Genomic DNA, 18,306 nt, shown 5'->3' with positions numbered 1-18,306 from the left:
CAGGGAGAGTGGTGAGCTTGCTTTAGGCAGGCTGGTATCTCTTATCATTTATCCACAAAGTTTTAATTGGCCATTTTACCAGTATGCTAGTGGTCCTCATGCAGAAAGGAGAGTTGGAAGACATTCAGGCTATTCCCAAATCCCCTGCACTGTTAAGATGTCCAGGAGTAGGTAGCACCCACAGCCACCTGTAACTCCAGTTCCAGGGGATCTCATATCTCCACTGGCTTCTGTATATATGGAGGCAAATATACATGCTATACATAGTTTTAAAATGTATATATAATTTTTAAAAGTGTAATTTTAAAACATTTGCTGCTCTTACAGTACCTGGGTTTTATTCCCAGAACCCAAATGGCAGCTAATAACTCTAGTTCCAAGGGATTCAATAACCTCTTACCTTTGTGGGCATCAGGCACACATGTGATGTGCATACATACATATATACTTGCAGGGAAAATACCCACGCACAAATTACTTTAAAAAGCTAGGTGTGGTAGCCCACATCTTTGATCCCATCACTTGTGAGGCAGAGGCAGGCTGATCTGCATAGTGAATTTCAGGACAGCCAGAGCTAAGTAGAGAGACCCTGTCTCCCAAAGAAAAACTGTCATGAGGGCCCATGCTTGGTTTTGTCTGCCAACCAAAGGCCACAGCACCTCTTAAACAGCCACGGTGCTTATGGCAGAGGACAGGCCTCTTGGGCAGTTGAGCCCCAGATGACATGCTGCCCACAGTGAGCTAGGACACAACCCCAACACAGCGGTGTGCAGAGCCAAAGTGTGACAAAGGAACGGAAGCACAGAACATGACTCCACCAGGCAAGAAGTGCATGAGCCAGTCACCTTTACTGACACTAGTTCTTAGGACACGAAGACTCAGTCAAAGCTGGCTTCACGGATGGGAGTGGGGCAGGCGGCGGTGCTCCGGTGTGCAGGCCCTCCAGTGACCCTTCTTCAGTGGTACTTGCGTCGCCGCTCATGTTCTAAATTAGGAAAAACAGTTTCTCACCATGTGTTCCAGTGAAAGCACGGGTGAGTGATGGCAACAGGTCACAATTAAGCGAATCCTTAGGACCTGCTATCTGGCTAATTTTCTCCCACATGAGATGCCTAAACTGGTTTCCTTAATAGCCCCCCCAACTAGAAGTGTTGCCCAGGTCCAGAGACTGGCAGGAGCTGGTGCTCTGAGAACAGCCATGAAATCTAGTCAGAAGCTGATGTTCCCAGTCTCCCGTCAGGTTTCACCAGCCCAGGCCTGAGACAGGAATAGCTGTGCTTTGCCAAACACTGGTTCATACTACTCAACTTACTGCCTTCTTCACATTGGCTGCTAGGAGGATAAGCCACCTTTCAGCATTGTATGTTATGCTTCCCAAATACTAAACTTGAGCCTAGTTTCATCTTATTTTTCCTGTGATTTTTTTTCATTAGCTCCTCACTTAAAATGATATCACACATGCCACATTACTGTAACTTCCTCTCAGGTTGAAAAACAGGTTAAGGAGCATCCCAAAGCTCCACTGCTGATTGTGAATTGCCACATATAACAAAGCCAAGCATCCTGGAAGCTGAGTCATGCCAGAGCACTTACTGAGTTCCTTGTAAGAAAGACAGTAGCTGAAAACCACGTAGGCTGCCAGCACCATGTTAATCCCCGAGATGCTGCCTTTCCGCACGTTGATGTACTTGTTGTAATACCGGTCAGAACCTGCAACAGAAGAGGTGCTTGCTGCCAGTAATGCTTCTGACAGTGTACAGGGGGCTCTCACAGCAACCCACCCTACATTCACTGATGATGGTGGACAGCACAAATGCACTGTGGGATTCTGTCTCCATGACCCAAGACTAGCCCCAGAGCTAAGACCAATTTTAACAGGGCAGCTACACTTTCTTTGGCATTATCCTTATAAATTTGGCTCAGCTTGTTAATCTTTGCTCCTACTTCACTCCCACCTCCAGCCTGGGGACCCTTTTATTCTAATTCTGCCCCAGATTCCAACCCCCAATAAGGGCCACTTCACCAGAGCCAGCTAGGTTGACTAATGAAGCCCTTCATGACAGCACTGAGTGCCTTAAATATAAGCAGCCAGGTGCATTCACCAGAGAGGGTATAAACATACTCTAGTTAGTGAAAAAGAATGAACAAGGTGAGATGGCACACTGGGTAGCAGAAGGATCACAAGTTCAAGGTTATCCTCAGTTACAAACTGAATTTGAGGCCTGCTTACCTGAGATCCTGTCTCATAACAAACAAAAAAGGCCTCTCAGAGGTAAAGGCAGGGGGATCTCTTGAGTTCAGGCCAGCCTGCTCTACAAGTTTTATCGCAGCCACGGCTATAGAGTGAGATTCAAACAACAACAAAACAGAATGTTTTGATAGGCATTATTAAAAGTTTAAAATAACAAGGATTGCCCACAAGGAGCTATGACCATAGACCACATTAATTTTCTGGACAGCTGTAAATAGACATGGGGGTAAAAGGCAGAATATTCCAAGGGCAGAACTGGAGGGAAAGCCTCAAGACCAAGTCACAGGAGTGATAGCATGGAGTGGCCAGGTTAGAAAATTGGGCATGCAACCCTTGAGGAGGCCAGAGGCCATGTATGACTCCACTGAAGATCTGACCAGCCCTGTACTTACTACATGCACAGGTCTAAAGGATGGGCCATTTGAAATGTTTAGGAAGGCTTGAAGAAAGATGAGCATGGTACAGGCTGGTGACCACCATGATTCAAACTCATTTTCTTCTCAGTCTCTGTTTCTTTATAATTTTTCTTTTTCTTTTCTTTTTTCCCCAGAGCTGAGGACCAAACCTAGCAAGTGCTCTACCACTGAGCTAAATCCCCAACCCCTATAATGTTTCTTTTTGAGACTAGAGTCTCATGTATCTCAGCCAACAAATTTGGAAAAGGTGACACTGAACGCTAGATCCTCCTGCCTCCAGCTTCCTAGTGCTACAAGTACAGGTATTCCTAGTGCGTATTCACATCTGGTTTTTCAGTTTCCTCTAAGAGGCACTGATCCAAAGCAATGAAATTATTTTGAGCTGGGTATGGTGGCACCATTACTTGGGAGGCTGAGGTACATTCAAGGAAAGTTCAAGGCTAGTTCATGGCCTCAAAAGATGTAAAACATTTCCTGGGCTGAAACATCTCAGAGCTCACCTTTGTTATTTTTATGTGTATGCATGCAAATGGTGTGTACATTTTTTCCGTTCACAGATGTGAGAGAAAGTATGTGAAGGCAGAGGTCGGCAGCTATTGATCTCCATGTTTTGAGACAGGTGGCTCACTGAACTTGGAGCTGACCAGTTAGCTAGACTAACTAGCAGCCAGTGAGCTCCTGGGAGGGATCCTCCTGCCTCTGCCTCTCAGTGCTGGAACAATAGGCACACACTGCTTTTTTTTTATTTTTTATTTTTTGAGACAGGGTTTCTCTGTGTAACAGCCTTGGCTGTCCTGGAACTCACTCTGTAGCCCAGGCTGGCCTCAAACTCAAAGATTACCTGCCTCTGCCTTCAAGTGCTGGGATTAAAGGTGTGCACCACCACTGCCAACTGGCCACACAGTGCTTTTCACATGGGCACCGGGAACCAAAACTCCTGCCCTCAGCACATTACCCACCGAGCCATCTCCCTTTCCCACATAGTCAGCCTTTGTTTTATTTTGTTTAGAGACAAGGTTTCTCTGTGTAATAGCCCTGGCTGTCCTCGAACTCAGAGAGATCCAGGCATGCACCACCATTCCCAGCTTCACAGTCAGCCTTTGATAGGCTCATGCAAATACAGAAATTTAGGAATTAACCACCATCATCGATCCCTCTACAAAAACAACAAATCTCCAGACAGAAAGGCCTTTATCAGTCAGATTAACTCACAGCAGAAGAGACCGGAAGACAAAAGCAATGCTCTTGTCTTCACACGCTAAGACACTGACCTCTCTGAAAGGCTCCCACGATGCCACTGGGGGTGAAATTCCGCATCATTACCCAGCTTGGCAGCTCTCCAAGTTTAACCTCCATGAGCTTCTTGTCCTTCAGTGGCACTGAAAGAAAAACAAAACAAAACACTGACGACTGCTTCAGCAACACAGACTGCACTCGTCCACGCACCATTTCAACTGCAGGCACACAAAGTACACAGATGCTGCACACCAGGCATTTTCTGAACACGTCTATCAATCAAAACCACTCTTGAAAGCTTTACACACCAAGGGCTAGAGAGATGGCTCAGCAGACAAGAACTCGGAGGACCTGGATTTAATTCCCAGCATCCACATGGCAGCTCCTAACAGTCTGTAACCCAGTCACCTCTGGCACCAGGTATGTATGTGGTGTACAGACATGCACAAAGGCAAAAGTACCCATACACCTAAAAAGTAAGATTAAAAAAGAAAACAGCTTTATAAACCAACAATATGTCTAGCAGCTTCCTGAGAATGACTGTAAAGAAGAGAGCTAAGGGCCACACAAAGGAACAAAATGGGGGGCTGGGGATCTAGCTCAGTGGTAGAGCACTTGCCTAGGAAGCCAAGGCCCTGGGTTTGATCCTCAACTGGGTTTGATCCAGAAAGAAAAATAAATAAATAAATAAAGAAAGAAAGAAAGAAAGAATAAAATGGAGAGCAGCATAGAGCTTTATAGCTAACATTTAAGTCAAGCATGGTGGCACACACCTGTAATCCCAGCTCTCAGGAGGTGTGGATACAATGATCAAGATATCAAAGTGTGAACTACAAACAAAACTGTCTGAAAAAATAAAAATCACACTGGAGAGATGGCTCAGAGGTTAAGAGCACTGGGGACTCTTTCAGAGGTCCTGAGTTCAATTCCCATCTGGTGGCTCACAGCCATCCAGAATGAGATCTGGTGCCCTCTTCTGGTGTGCAGGCAGAACATGCACACATAATAAATAAATTCCTAACATTTGTGTTCCTTTTTCATTTACTTTAAAGATTCATTTTTAACTATGTGTGTGTGTGAGGTATGCATACGTAAGTACAAGTGCCCCAAGAGGACAAATGTTTCAGATCCCACGGAGCTGGAGTTACAGTGGTTTGTGAGGCACATTATGTGGGTGCTGGGAAACCAAACTCAGTCCTCTAGAAGATCTGGAGACAGGCAGGTAGATCTCTGTAAATTCAAGGCCAGCCTACATAGTGAGTTCCAAGACAGACAGGGCTACATACAGAGACCCTGTCTCAAAAAAAAAAGTATTTTTACAAAGTTGGAGAGATGGCTCAGTGGTTAAGAACACTGGCTGCTCTTCCAGAGGATCCAGGTTCAATAGCCAGCATTCACATGGCAGGTCACAACTGTCTGTAATTCCATTCCAGGGGCTCTGACATCATCAGACACACATGCAGGCAAAATAACAATGCACATAAAGTAAAAATAAAATCATTTAAAACTTTTACAAAATATTTATTTTTATATATGTACTTGAGTATTTGTCTGCATGCATGTATGTACACCATATTCATGCCTGGTATCCAAAGAGGTAAGAGGAAGGCATTAGATGCCCTGGAACTGGAGTTACAGATGAATATGAACCATATGGGAGCTGGGAACCAAACTCTTGTTCTCTGCAAGAGCAACAAGTGCTCTTAACCACTGAGATATCTTTCCAGCTCTAGACAACACCCCCACTCCCAAATCTTATGTGCTACTGGTAACTGTTATTTCCTTCACTTAAAAAATAAATAAATAAATCAATAGGCGGTGGTGGTGGTGGTGCAGGCCTGTAATCCCAGCACTTGGGAGGCAGAGGCAGGTGGATCTCTGTGAGTTCAAGGCCAGCCTGGGCTACAGAGTGAGTTCCAGGAAAGGCACAAAGCTACACAGAGAAGCCCTGTCTCGAAAAACCAAAAATCAATGCTTAGGAGGCATAAACTTCAATTCCAGAGTAACAGTAAATAAGTCAGGCTATGTGCACCAATCTTATTCAAATGCCCCAGAGGAAATCCAGATGTCCAGCTCACATCAACAGAGTCCTGCATTGTGGGCCAGCGATTTTGTTCATTATCTTTGTTTCTTAAAACAAGGTCTCAATCTATAGCCCTGACTGTCCTGGAACTTGATCTGCAGATCAGGTTGACCTTGAACTCAGAGATCTGCTTGCTTTTGCCTCCTGAGAACTAGGATTAAAAGTATGTGCATAATTGCAGCTCAAGCAGGAGCGGGAAGGAGGCATTCAACACATCAGCTGGTCGTATGTGTGGCAGATGTACCATCTGACCTCAGCTGGGGAGAAGCTCACAGAGGACAGGAAGAAGCTCAGAGATTATGGTATCCGGAATCGAGACGAGGTTTCCTTTATCAAGAAGCTTAGGCAAAAGTGACCCCCAGACAGAGTGATCTAAACTTTCCCAGCAAGCTGGCCCCCTCCCTTTGTCCTCACAGGAAAGGGTGTTGAGGTAGCTGCCTCATCCTGGGTTGCCCAGATGGAGCTGTCAGCGTGAGCCCTGAAGCCCTCGGAACATGGAAAGTTCCTCTGTCCCTCACTTTTCCTGTGAACTCGGCCTGCAGATCCTACACGATGGTGGGGCTGGCCTACAGAATAAACCTGTTTGCTTTGTATCTGGAAAAAAAAAAAAAAGTATGTGCATAAGGCCAGCCTGGCCTACAGAGCTAGTTCCAGGACAGTTAGGACTGTTACACAGAGAAACCCTCTTTCAAACCTCCCTCCTCCCAAAAAAAGTATGTACAGTAGTGAAAAACCTGGAAAGTTGTTTTCTGATCTCTATAGTTTCCTTATGGCTCTTCTGTGCACATGTGTGCACACACACTCTCATGTGTCACCATGCCCTGTTTTTTAGGGTTTTTGTTGTTGTTGTTGTTTTAAGACAGAGTCTTACAAGCTGGAATTAAACTTGCTGCTGTGTGTCATGGATATTGTTGGATACCCGATCCTGCCACCTTCCAAATGCTAGAAGCACAGGTTTATGTGGTGCTGGGGGTAGAACCCAGGACTTTGTGCATGCACTTTACCAACAAAGCTGTAACTCTATTACCCACCCCCAAATATCTTTCTTGAACTAAATTATCTTTTGGATTGACACAGGGTATTTCTATGTAGTACTGAATGGCCTTAAACTCATGGCCATCCCTCTGCCTCACCTCCCTAAGTGCTAGAATGACAGTTGTGTATTACCACCTCCAGCTAACTAAGTGTACTAAACTTTTTAGTCCTTTGTCAAAAGGGCTCCTCACACTAATCATCTACTTAAATAAGATCGAAAACTTCAAGCCTGGTATGGTGGTACACTGCCTTTGATTCCAACACCCAGGAGACAGAAGCAGGAAGATTTCTTTGAGTTCAAGGACAGCCTGGTCTACGTAGTGAGTTCTAGAACAGCTAGGGCTATTTAGGGAGGACCTGTCTTTAAAAAAAGGGGGGGGGGGACGCCAAATTTCAAAATCTTTTTCAACCTTTTTTTTTTTTTTTTTGAGAATGGTCTACTTACATAGCCCAGGCTGGCCTTAACTTGGGGAATCATTATTCTTCAACCTCTTGAGCAGTCTCACCATGGTCTTCACATTCTCTTCTGAAAACCCTGTGTGAACTAATAATCCCCTGACATTTTACAGATAAAACAGCTTTCTAAAGCCCTGGGCGGTGGTCTCAGCACTTGGGAGGCAGAGGCAGGCAGATCTCCGAAACTGAGGCCAACCTGGTCTACAGAGCGAGTTCCAAGATGGCTAGGACTACACAAGGAAACCCTAGTCTTGAAAAGCCAAAAACCAAACCAACCAACCAACCAACCAACCAAACAACAAACCTAGCTTCTTCACACTCCATTTTTAGACACCCCACCCCTCATCTTCGCCGCCTGAGATAGAGAATACAGGTACAAGCTGAGCATAGAGGCGTAGGCCTGTAATCCTAGCACTTAGAAACAGAGGCTAACAACAGAGGCTGCAAGTTCAGGGCCAACCTGGGCTACACGGAGAAACCCTGTCTCAAAGGAGGCGAGTAGACAACCCTGAAATGGCTAGCTGACTACTGGAGTTTCATCCCAGAAGGGATGATCCTCAAAGTTGTCCTCTAACCTGCTGCACACAGGCTCTGGCACTCCCTTGACCATACCTAGACACACACATCATACACATAATATGTAATTCCAACAGTGTACAATGAATGCGTGTTAAGATTTACACGCGCGTGTCAAAGGAACGCTTGCTTGTCTGTCACATGGAAATCTTTGCGAATTAATCCCTTTTACCAAGAGGCCCCGGGCGCCAACCGAGGTCTGAATCCCAACTAGGCTCTCAGGACTTGTGACCTTGAACAGGTCACTTCACCTCCGTAGGCGTGTTCAAATGAAGCGTGTGTAATACAATGTGTCAGGACCCATCCTAGGCAACTGCTGCTCTGAACCTTAATTTGAACCTCAGCTCTGGGACGGACAGGCGCTGCCGTGCCCCCGTCTGCGTCGCAGGAGGAAAAGCAGCAGCTTAGTCCTCAGCGGAGAGGCAAACAAATGGATCCCGGCAGCGCATGTGCAGGCCCGGCGAAGCCGCTCCGGCTGCCTCCGCCTTCCACCACCGGCCCTGCGGTGCCCAGCCGCAGTCCGCTGCAGAAGGCACGGAGGAGGGCGGGCGGGCAACGCAGACCCTCAGAGCAAGTGTCCCCGCAGCTCCTCCTTACCCCACCGTGGCCCTGGACCCTGCGCCCAGCTCGGGCTTCTAACCCCGCGGCCAGGCAAGAGCCGACGACTCACCGGGCGACGCCATCTTGCTGTCCTGGTGTCCGCCAAACCCAACACTAGGCGCGAGGGCTGCTGGGAAGGGAGTGAGCACCGGTGCGGGCGCCGGGAGCCGAGGCTCGCCGGAAGTAGTCGCCCTTAGCTAGAGCGTGAACTCAAGGGTGCCTTGAAGGGGAGGGCAGCTCCGAAGAGAGTGAAGTCCCCGCGGACCCTGATTTTGGGACCAGACGGGAGGAAAGAAGGAAGGGAAAAGGGACATTCTGGCTCACTGTCCTCTGCTTGTGGATCTGAGAAATGAGGGTTAGCCATTGGCCCAATCCCGAGTGCTCAAGGCTCTGGTTTCATTCCATGCTGTAAAGAAGAAAAAGCAAAGACGTCTTGAAGGCAGGAACATTTCGTGCCCTCCCCAATTCGTTTCCCCCTCTATTCACTGGGCTCTGACACCAGATTCCTCTGGAGTTCCACTCAAAATGCTTAAAATCGTTTCCATGATGATTGCAAAGATTGACCTAAAGCTCATAAAGATAGTTTATCTGACCAACAGAAGAAAGTTCAGGTTCAAGCCGTGTTTGGGCCAAGGGCAGACTACCATATATAGCTACAGGCAATTATCTTACCACTAATTCCCAACTTCGGGCATTCTCTTTTCCAGCTTTGGATACAGCAAAACTGTATGAAATGACAGAGTCAGTCTGGTGGTATGTGTTCTAGGGTGGCTTCCAACTTTGTTCCAGCCTCAGAATCTCAAGTGTCGCGCTTGCAGGTGTGCACTACCTATATAAACTGACATGACCGCTCCATGGTATGATTAAGGTGAAGGGGTTTTTGTTGTTTTTTGTTTTTATGTGTATGGATATTGCCTGCATGTATGTCTATATACCACATGCATGCAGGGCACACTGAGGTCAAAAGAGGACATTGTCTTCCCTGGAGCTGGAGTTGTGAGCTCTTATGTGGATCGTGGGAATCATACCTGGGTCCTCTGAAGAGTAACAAGTGCTTTTAACTCTTAGCCATCTTCCCAGCTCCCATGGGGGAAGGTTTTTATTGTAGACGTGAGAGAGAAAACAGCCAGAGGCTTCTGGAAGAGTCCAGAGTGGAGAGAAAGACATAGACTGAACATGGCCAACAAACTGGACATGGCCAGGGTTATTTGAGAGAGAAAGGAGAATGGGGGAGGGGGGAGACAGAGAACAGAGAAAACAGTGAAGCCAGGCTGTGGTGGCGCACTCCTTTAATTACTCAGGAGGCAGAGGTGAATCTCTGAGTTTGAGGCCAGCCTAATCTACAGAGTGAGGACAGCTAGGGCTACACAGAGAAACCCAGTTTCAAAAAGGGGTGGGGGGAGGAACAGAACACAGAGAGAGAACATACCGAGAATAGTGGGCTCATAAGGAGAATGAATAGCTGGGGGAAGGGAAGCCAGGGAGCTGAAAGTTTAGGGTGAGAAGGTGAAAAGATCCAGGATGCTATGGCATGGACTTTGAAAGGGGTAACAAGTGCTCATAATACCGAGGGAGCCTGGAGGCCAGCATGCACTTTGATAAGTTGACAGACACCCTAAGTAGCAATATGTCTCTTTTGCCAGAGGGAGGGGAATGGACTACTTTTGGCAGAGGGAAACTGGCTTCACAAGTTCCTTAGGAATGCTGGCTTATGTAACTGCCAGAAATCCTCGTATAGTCCAAGTTGAGCTCATTTCTGGATATTTGGACTGGCTTTTGGAGTTTAGTGGCAAAACACTGGGAAAAAGAAGTATTCCAGGACAGTGGACTGCAGTAAGCAAAATTTACTGGGAGTTGCTAGGATAGCAGGAGGCTGAGACATCCTACTGCGACATGGGGGCAGCAGACTTCTGACACACCTGCACAGCTGGACAAAGATACTATTTATGTTGCAGCAGCAGACAGGTATCCACTAAGAGAACCTGCTACTTTGCTCCATAATTTTGTTACAGATCAAGAATGCATTCTTAATTAGAAAGCCTCAATTTGGTTCCACCACATCCTGACTACTACAATATAGTTTCTTTAGTCTTTCATTTCTCTGTCCCCATTTCTTTTTCGTTTTTAAACCGAATAGCCACTGTTGTTTTGGCTGACATCAGATGGAGATGGCCTGGGGGAAAACACTGGTTCTGTGAAAATATCTCCCTTCTCATTCAGCTCTTGTCTTTTTATTCCAGTAAGTTATTTTGCTCTCATTGTTGTAATTAAAGACTTTAACACCATAAAATCCTTGCATACCTTGTTTGACTGAAGAATTTTAATGTTTTTATCATTGTAAAACCAAGGACAATTTTTTTAAACTTTTTTGTACATAGCTGTTACATGTAGGGAAATTTGTCTTTTTGTTTGTTTTTGGAACTGAGGATTGAACCCCGGGCCTTGCACTTGCTAGGCAAGCACTCTACCACTGAGCTAAATCCCCAACCTTTGTTTTGTTTTTCAAGACAGGATTTCTCTGTGTAGTTTTGGTGCCTATCCTAGATCTTGCTCTGTAGACCAGGCTGGCCTGGAACTCACAGAGATCCACCTGGCTCTGCCTCCTGAATAATGGGATTAAAGGTGTGCTCCTTGTTGGGGATTTAGCTCAGTGGTAGAGCGCTTGCCTAGCAAGCACAAGGCCCTGTGTTTGATCCTCAGCTAAAAAAAAGGTGTGTTTCACTGCCGCCTGGCCGGGATAAATTACTCTTGAACAAAATGATCCTAGATAGTTTTCCCTTAGAGTCAAGCATCTTATTTAAATAAGCTTGTTTAAAATGAAAAAATAAATAAAACTTCAAGCAATGTCCCAGGCCTTGGCGCATTTAAAAATGTTTATTTTGTGTGGGGTGAGGCCTGTATGTGGCACAGCATGTGAGAGCAGAGACACCTCTTGGGTTATTGGTTTTTCCTGTTACCATGTTGCTCCCAGGGATAGAATTCAGGTCGTCTGACCACTGCTGAGCCATCTCCTTAACCAAGGCCACAGGATTCAAACGCACCATGAAATTCCGATTTTCTTTTTTTAAAAATATTTATTATGTATACATGTGTCCCTGCAGGTCAGAAGAGGGCACCAGACCTCATTACAAATGGTTGTGAGCCACCATGTGGTTGCTGGGAATTGAACTCAGGACCTCTGGAAGAGCAGTCAGTGCTCTTAACTGCTGAGCCATCTCTCCAGCCCCACCCCTGATTTTCTTTTCAAAACAGGGTTTCTCTATGTAGCCCTGGCTATCCTAGAACTCCCTTTGTAGACCAGGCTGGCCTCAAACCCAGGAGATCTGCCTGCCTCTGCCTCTGGAGTGCTGGGATTGAAAGCATGTGCCACAATGAAAAAAAAAATTGTTTTTGCGACAGGGTTTCTCTGTGTAGCCTTGGCTGTCCTGGAAGTCCTTCCCTTTATAGATCAGGCTGGCCTCACACTCACAGAGATCCACCTGCTTCTCCCCGCCACTATCCTCCAGTGCTGGAATTAAATGTGTGCGCCACCACCACCCAGCCCATGAAATTATTTTTTGTTAAGATTTATTTATTATGTATACAGTGTTCTGCCTGCAAGGATTCATGCAGGCCAGAAGAGGGCGCCAGATCTCATTACAGACAGTTGTGAGCCACCATGTGGTAGCTGGGAATTGAACTCAGGACCTCCAGCAGAACATCTCTTAACATCTTAACATCTCTCCAGTACCCCATGAAATTCTTTATAAGAGCACGTATTAAGGTTTAAATCAAGCCAGGTATGGTGGAACATGCCTTTAATCCTAGCACTTGGAAGGAAGAGCTAGGAGGATCTCTGTGAGTTCTAGGCCAGACAGGTCTACATAGGACAGCCAGAGCTACATGAGACTGTCTCAAAAAACAAACAAAACGGTTCAAATCAGACCTTATCTGTCTTATGTGAGAGGCTTAAGGAAATCTATGAGTGACTGAAATGTTCCAAATGACAAAGAATGTAGTTTCTGGATAAAGAAACAACTGAACAATCAAAACGCAAGTCATGCTGGGCATAGTGGTGTACACCTTTAATTGCATCACTCAGGAGGCAGATGGGGAGGCAGGTTGACCTCCAAGTTTGAGGCCAGCCTGGTCTACATAGCTACCTCAGGTCAGCCAAGGCTGCACAGTGAGACCTTTTTCTCAAAAATAGCAGCAGTAGCAAACCCACCACATGAGTCACGCAGAGATATATGAAAACTAGGAGACTATAGTTCGGTGGATTCTTTGGTGTCGGACAAGGTGTGTACTCTGTCTAAATCTTTCACCACACTGAAGACATTTATAAGGTTTTTCTCCCGTGTGAGTTCTCTGGTGTTTAATGAGGGTTGCACTCTGACTGAAGCTTTTCCCACAGACAAAACACACATAGGGCTTCTCTCCCGTGTGGATTCTCTGGTGCTTAAAGAGGTCTGAGCGCTGTTTGAAGCTCTTCTGGCAGGCCTCACACTTATACGGCCTCTCCCCTTTGTGTAGTCTCTGATGTCTAGGAAGGCTGGAAATATGAAAGATCTCCCCACATTCCTCACATTTGTAGTACTTCTCACTGGCATGGGTTCTCTGATGCCTACTGAGATGTGAGCTCTGCCTGAAGCATTCCCCACATTCTGGGCATGCGTACGGCTTCTCACCTGTGTGGGTCCGCTGGTGTTTAACAAGGGCAGCACTCTGGCTGAAGCTTTTCCCACATGCTTGGCATTGATAGGGCTTCTCACCTGTGTGGGCCCGCTGGTGTTTAACAAGGTCTGAGCGCTGTCTGAAGCTCTTCTCACAGCTGTCACATTTATAGGGTTTGTCTTCACGGAGCCCCAAACTACTGCCAGCAGGGTTGTGAGGTTTCACTGCATGGCATTTTCCATGGAAGCCTTGTTTGTGGTCGTTCCCATATTCACCATCGGTACTGAGCCTATTTGCTGTCTGGCTGTGCTGACCAAGGCCAAAGCTGGCACTGTTCCCAGATTCATTATCTTTAGAAACTCTCTCTTCCTTGGACACACCAGTGAGATGTGAGATGGTGGTGCATCCTTGCTCTTCAGGAGCACTCTGGAGTTGCAGCAATACAGTGTCTTTTGGCAGCTTTTCTTCCCAGTCCTCAAGAGTATCACCACCCTTAGTAAAGAGTGGGACCTTTCCCCGGGACACTTCTTGTGTCCATGCCTGTGGCTCTGCTTCCTTTAAAGTTTCTTGCTTTGGGATCCAGTCTGTGCTCGAAGCTCTGGTTTCCAAGCCTGCAATATGAAAAGATAAGCTACTGTTATCTCACCTCTGTGTACCAGTTAAAGAGAAATGTTGGTAGAGGAAGCATCCCTAACCTGTGTCTAAGTGTTCCTCACCAAACTCCTCCGGTGAAACCGAATGAACCCATCAGGGCCATGCACTTGGCTTGTACAGGCAAACTGCCTTCCTTCTGTATTTGTTTCTACAGCCACCAAGCTATTCTTCCCTGGTACCATTGCATTGTTACAGATCTCATTACTAAGAGAGGTGAACTGTAAAGGATGTCAGGACAGGCTGGATTGCCTTTATCCCATGAATGTGGGATGGATTAATATGAGAAAGTCTCTCCATGGTGAGTGATAATGGACACAGCTGGTAGCTCCAAAGTCTGAAGGCAAGGTCTCAGTGGAAGGTCAATCTAGGATTGGTTAAAAGTCTACAAATTGTCCTCTGACCTCTACACATACACCCACACTATATGCATGTTCACTCTCACAAACACATGTAAGTGGGGAGGGGCACATGAGATCCCACCTCTAGCTGAGAGCTACTGCTAATTAGTCACTGCTGGGAGCCAGGGTGAATTTTCTTCAAGGACGTGCCCTTGTAAAGTTGCTCTAGCAAATAAACCACACTCATGCACATGTAAACCCTTATTAAAACACCAGAAACCCGAATGTAGGAGGGCATGCTGGGAGGAAAGCTTCCAGAGGGAGTGGGAAAGAATAAGAGAGGAATGGGGGTTGACTCTGATCAAAGTGCATCATACACACACACACACACACACACACACACACACACATGAAATTATCAAAGAACAGGTTAAAAATTATTAAAGGCCAGGTGTAGTGGCACACAATTTTTTTTTTTTTTTTTTTTTTTTTGCTTTGAGCTGGTCAAAGGCATTTTATTGAGAAATAGGACCCAGATGCTGGCTCTGTCTTTAACTGGTGCTGAAAGGTAGGGGGACAGAATTTAGACAAAAAAACAAACAAACAAACAAAAAACCAAAACCTTTTTCTCTTTCCGCTCTCTTCTCTCTGTCTCTTTCTCTGTCTCTCCCCCCCGCCACCTCTCTCCCAATAAAGCTCTAGAAAGGTTAAAAAAAAAAAATCAATGTCATTTCATCTGCAAGCAATGGTCAGAACTGATGAAAACAGAAACAAAATGGGGCTGTGGTTCTGTAGCTCTGTGCAGTTCAGCACTTGCCTGGTATGCGTGTGGTACAAGGTTCAATCTCCACTGCTGCCATGGGAAAAAGAAAAACAGGATGGAATTATAAGCAGGGGGAAGAAACTGGAGACAATGGATGTCTTCAGTGTGGCCAGGGTTGTGGCACTGCTGGTTTTCTGTGTGTAATACAGAAATCCCACCTCCCCTCACAGGGTTTCTCCTGCAACTCTGGGGACCAGGCTGGCCTTCTACTCAGATCTGCCTGTCTCTTCTTCCCAAGTGTTGGCATTAAAGGTGTATGCCAACACTTCTGGTAATGTAATACAGAAATCCAATCTAAAGGAAAAGGGGAAGAGTGGCACACATTCTTAATTCCAGCACTTGGAAGGCCAAGGCAGGCAGATCTCTGTGAGTTCAACTAACCTAGTCGATATAGTGAGTTCCAGGCCAGCCAGAGTTACACAGTGAGATTCTGTCTCAAAACCCAACAACACAAAATATTAAAAACAAACACATGCACACAAAACACATGCGTAAGTCACAAAAGAAATCCTAAGGCTCTTAACCCATGTTTGTGAATAGCAGGGCCTGCTGCCAGGTTCCTGCCTTGACTTGTCTCAGTGATGGACTGTGACCTGGTCTTGAAAGCCAAATAAACCCTTTCTTCCCTTCAGCTGCTTTGGGGTCAGTGTCTTCTCACAGCAACTGGAGGAAATCAGAGCAGCCACACATACTACGACTCGTCAGAAAACCCCACGTACCAGGCAGAACTGTGCTCCCAGGCTCCTCTGTGCTCTCTCTGCAGAAACCCTTCCGAGCTGCAGCCAGCTGCTCCCACTCTTCCCAGGTCAGAGATTCAGCCACATCCTTGAAAGTCACAAAGCCCTAGAATAGCACAAGATCTCCATTTAGTCCTTGTTGTCACTGCAAACATTTCCACCAGTCTAAGGGGAAGCCAGTCTCCAGAGAGTTAGGAGCGGGTGAGAGTCAAGTAACAACCACAGATGTGGTTACCTGTGCGAGCATTTCCAGACAGGTTTGACTGTGGAGAGAAGATCGACCCTCGAGAGGCTGATGGACTGGACTGAATGAAAAGAGAAGGCAGCAAGGGGAGCACCAGCACTCACCTCCTCTTACCGCTAACTGTGACAATAGGTGACCAGCCACACCCTCTGCCACACCTTCCTGACTTTACAGACTGTAGCTCTGAAACCTTGACCCCAAAATAAGTCCTTCCTCAGGTTGAAAGAAAGAGAAGAGACATACTAGGTGGAGGATGCTGATGCAGGGGAGTGTACCTGGGAGCTCTAGCTCCCTGACCCTCTTCTGCATCCCTGCTCTGTTTCCACACTGCCAGGAAGTGAACATATCTGCTCCAGCATACTCTTCTGCTACGGTGTTATGCCATGCCCCAAGCCCAGAAACAATGAATTCAGCTGACCATGGACTCTTAACTTCTAAACCACTGAATCCCAATGAATCTTGTGTTCTTTAAGTTGTCTTAGGTGTCTATCATGGTGACAGACTGACTAAACATACTATGGATATGTGCACATGGCTAACATGTATGCTTATATGGGCTGAGCTCCCTGTTTCTAAAATGTCAGAATATCTCAGTTCAGCCAGGGGTGAAATTAGTGCTCCAGCATTTTCCTAATCTGAGCTCCCCAAATCTGAAGTGCTTGAGTATCTGTCCCCCACAACTAAAATGTCCACAGTGCTGAGGTGAAAAAAACTGCCTCTGAAATGGCTAAATTATGAAACAACATTTTGGGGGGAGGACCTCGAAAATGTTTCAATATTAACTTTTTAGGGGCTGGGTTACCTTTTCAGGATGGATTAGAAGGTAGGAATGCCTCCTGCTTACCTGAGTTCAGTTCCCAGCACCCACACTGGACAGCTCACAATAGCCCCAAAAGTGACTCCAGTTCCTGAGATCCGACACCCTTTTATGTGCTCCTTAGGCATTCCCACACATGTAGCACACGTTCACACAAACACACAGTCACATGAACAAAAAATGCAAAAGAAATTGACTTTTCACACTGACCATGATTGTGGATTGTATTTCAAAAGGCACAGGCAAGCTTAGTTTCCATGAGCTAGGCATTGTGGTGCACACTTTGAACTTTGGAGGTGGGGTAAAGTGAATCTCTGTGAGTTCAAGGCCAGTCTGGTCTATACAATGAGTTCAAGTCAGTTAGGGCTACATAGTTAAGACTCTGCCTTAAAAAAAAAAATCAAAATATATTTCAAAACCAGTAATAAATGTCAGGAGTATTACTCTATTTTTTCAAGGTGTCCTCTCACGGACTTAACACATTCTTAGATCCCCTGGAACTAGTTACAGGTGATGGTGAGCCACCCTACGTGGGTGCTGGGAACTGAACTCATCCTCTGGAAGAGCCCTCCACGATCTTAAACGCTAAACCATCTTCTTGGCGCCACCCAGCGCCCACCCGCGTCTCACCTGTGCTGGGGCCCGGTCCAGTGCTCCCTGCAGAGTCCGCGCCAAGGCCGCAGCCTCCTCCCCGCTCTCGGGGCAGTGGTCCCGCACGCAGGCTTGGAGCTCCTGCGGCAGGATGGCGAGGAACTGCTCCAGCACCAGCAGCTCCAGGATCTGCTCCTTGGAGCGCAGCTCCGGCCTCAGCCACCGCCGACAGAGCTCCCAGAGTCGGCTCAGCGCCTCCTCGGGGCCGGCCACTTCCTGGTAGCGCAACTGCCTGAATTGTTTTCGAGAAGTTTCGGGGTTCTGCCAATCCCCGGATCCGGAGGACTTCTGACTCCCAGGTGAGTCCTCCTCCACTTTGACCATACAAAGCCCGGCACCCGCAGCCATCAGTCTCTGGACCGTCCAGCTCGAACTTGCTTTTGTAGAAAGGAAAAACGGGGCGCACTGGCACCCTCCTCCGAAAACGAGGCCCGGAGCAGGCCACTACTGACACTGCATACCGCGACCACGGCCTTGAAGTCTCACTGTAGCTGGTGACAGAAAAACAAACCCAGGCCGGAAATGCGTCATTATCCCACGCGCTGGGGCGAGGCCTCGCCTTTCCAAGGTCTCTCTAGGCACCCTGGAGGACTAAGACGCACCTTGGTGGTGCGCCTTCCACGGTGCACTGGAGCTGCCCGAGGCCACGCCCTCAAAAGGGGCGGAGGGCGGGAGAGGCGTGGGAGCGAGGAGGTGGTGGCACAGGCCTTTAGCACTGGGAGACAGAGGTAGGCAG

The 18,306-nt window shown here is 46.9% G+C and overlaps 2 protein-coding genes across 4 annotated transcripts in view; both read right to left on the bottom strand.

The window, feature by feature from the left end:
- Positions 1-8,815, bottom strand: part of LOC118572459 (ATP synthase subunit f, mitochondrial) — a 45,151-nt gene extending 36,336 nt beyond the window's left edge. The window contains exons 1-4 of one of the 2 annotated variants that reach the window (XM_036172100.1): positions 8,724-8,806; positions 3,939-4,046; positions 1,594-1,710; positions 829-985 (exon numbers count right to left, since the gene is read on the bottom strand). In XM_036172100.1, the coding sequence (XP_036027993.1) occupies positions 957-985; positions 1,594-1,710; positions 3,939-4,046; positions 8,724-8,736 (267 nt within the window). In that variant the 5' untranslated portion in view covers positions 8,737-8,806 and the 3' untranslated portion in view covers positions 829-956. Of the gene's footprint in view, positions 1-828; positions 986-1,593; positions 1,711-3,938; positions 4,047-8,723 lie in introns of those variants that run through there. The other variant, XM_036172101.1, reaches the window with a different exon arrangement.
- A 122-nt stretch (positions 8,816-8,937) lies between these two features.
- Positions 8,938-18,075, bottom strand: Znf394 (zinc finger protein 394). 2 transcript variants are annotated; one of them, XM_036172103.1, is made up of 4 exons: positions 17,550-18,075; positions 15,841-15,964; positions 13,321-13,917; positions 8,938-9,059 (listed from the first exon to the last, which is right to left on the bottom strand). In XM_036172103.1, exons 1-4 carry the CDS (start codon positions 17,916-17,918, stop codon positions 9,010-9,012), a joined length of 1,140 nt encoding a protein of 379 aa, XP_036027996.1. In that variant the 5' UTR covers positions 17,919-18,075; the 3' UTR covers positions 8,938-9,009. The 2 variants fall into 2 exon arrangements, with proteins under 2 accessions (XP_036027996.1, XP_036027995.1); XM_036172102.1 differs by lacking the exon at positions 8,938-9,059 and having other exon boundaries at positions 12,779-13,917.
- Positions 18,076-18,306: the final 231 nt, after the last annotated feature.

Source organism: Onychomys torridus, chromosome 22 (assembly GCF_903995425.1).
Source record: "Onychomys torridus chromosome 22, mOncTor1.1, whole genome shotgun sequence".
NCBI classification, from domain to species: Eukaryota; Metazoa; Chordata; class Mammalia; order Rodentia; family Cricetidae; genus Onychomys; species Onychomys torridus.
The sequence above is the reverse complement of the archived record's forward strand: the minus strand, read 5'-3'. Positions and strand labels throughout refer to the sequence as shown.

Coding starts and splice junctions, on each gene's coding strand:
- Znf394 (XM_036172102.1), bottom strand. CDS start 17,918: ATGGCTGCGGGTGCCGGGCTTTGTATGGTCAAAGTGGAGGAGGACTCA. Junction 15,965..17,549: donor TGGACCGGGCCCCAGCACAG/GTGAGACGCGGG, acceptor GTGCTATTCTAG/GGCTTTGTGACTTTCAAGGA. Junction 13,918..15,840: donor TGGGAGCACAGTTCTGCCTG/GTACGTGGGGTT, acceptor TTCATATTGCAG/GCTTGGAAACCAGAGCTTCG.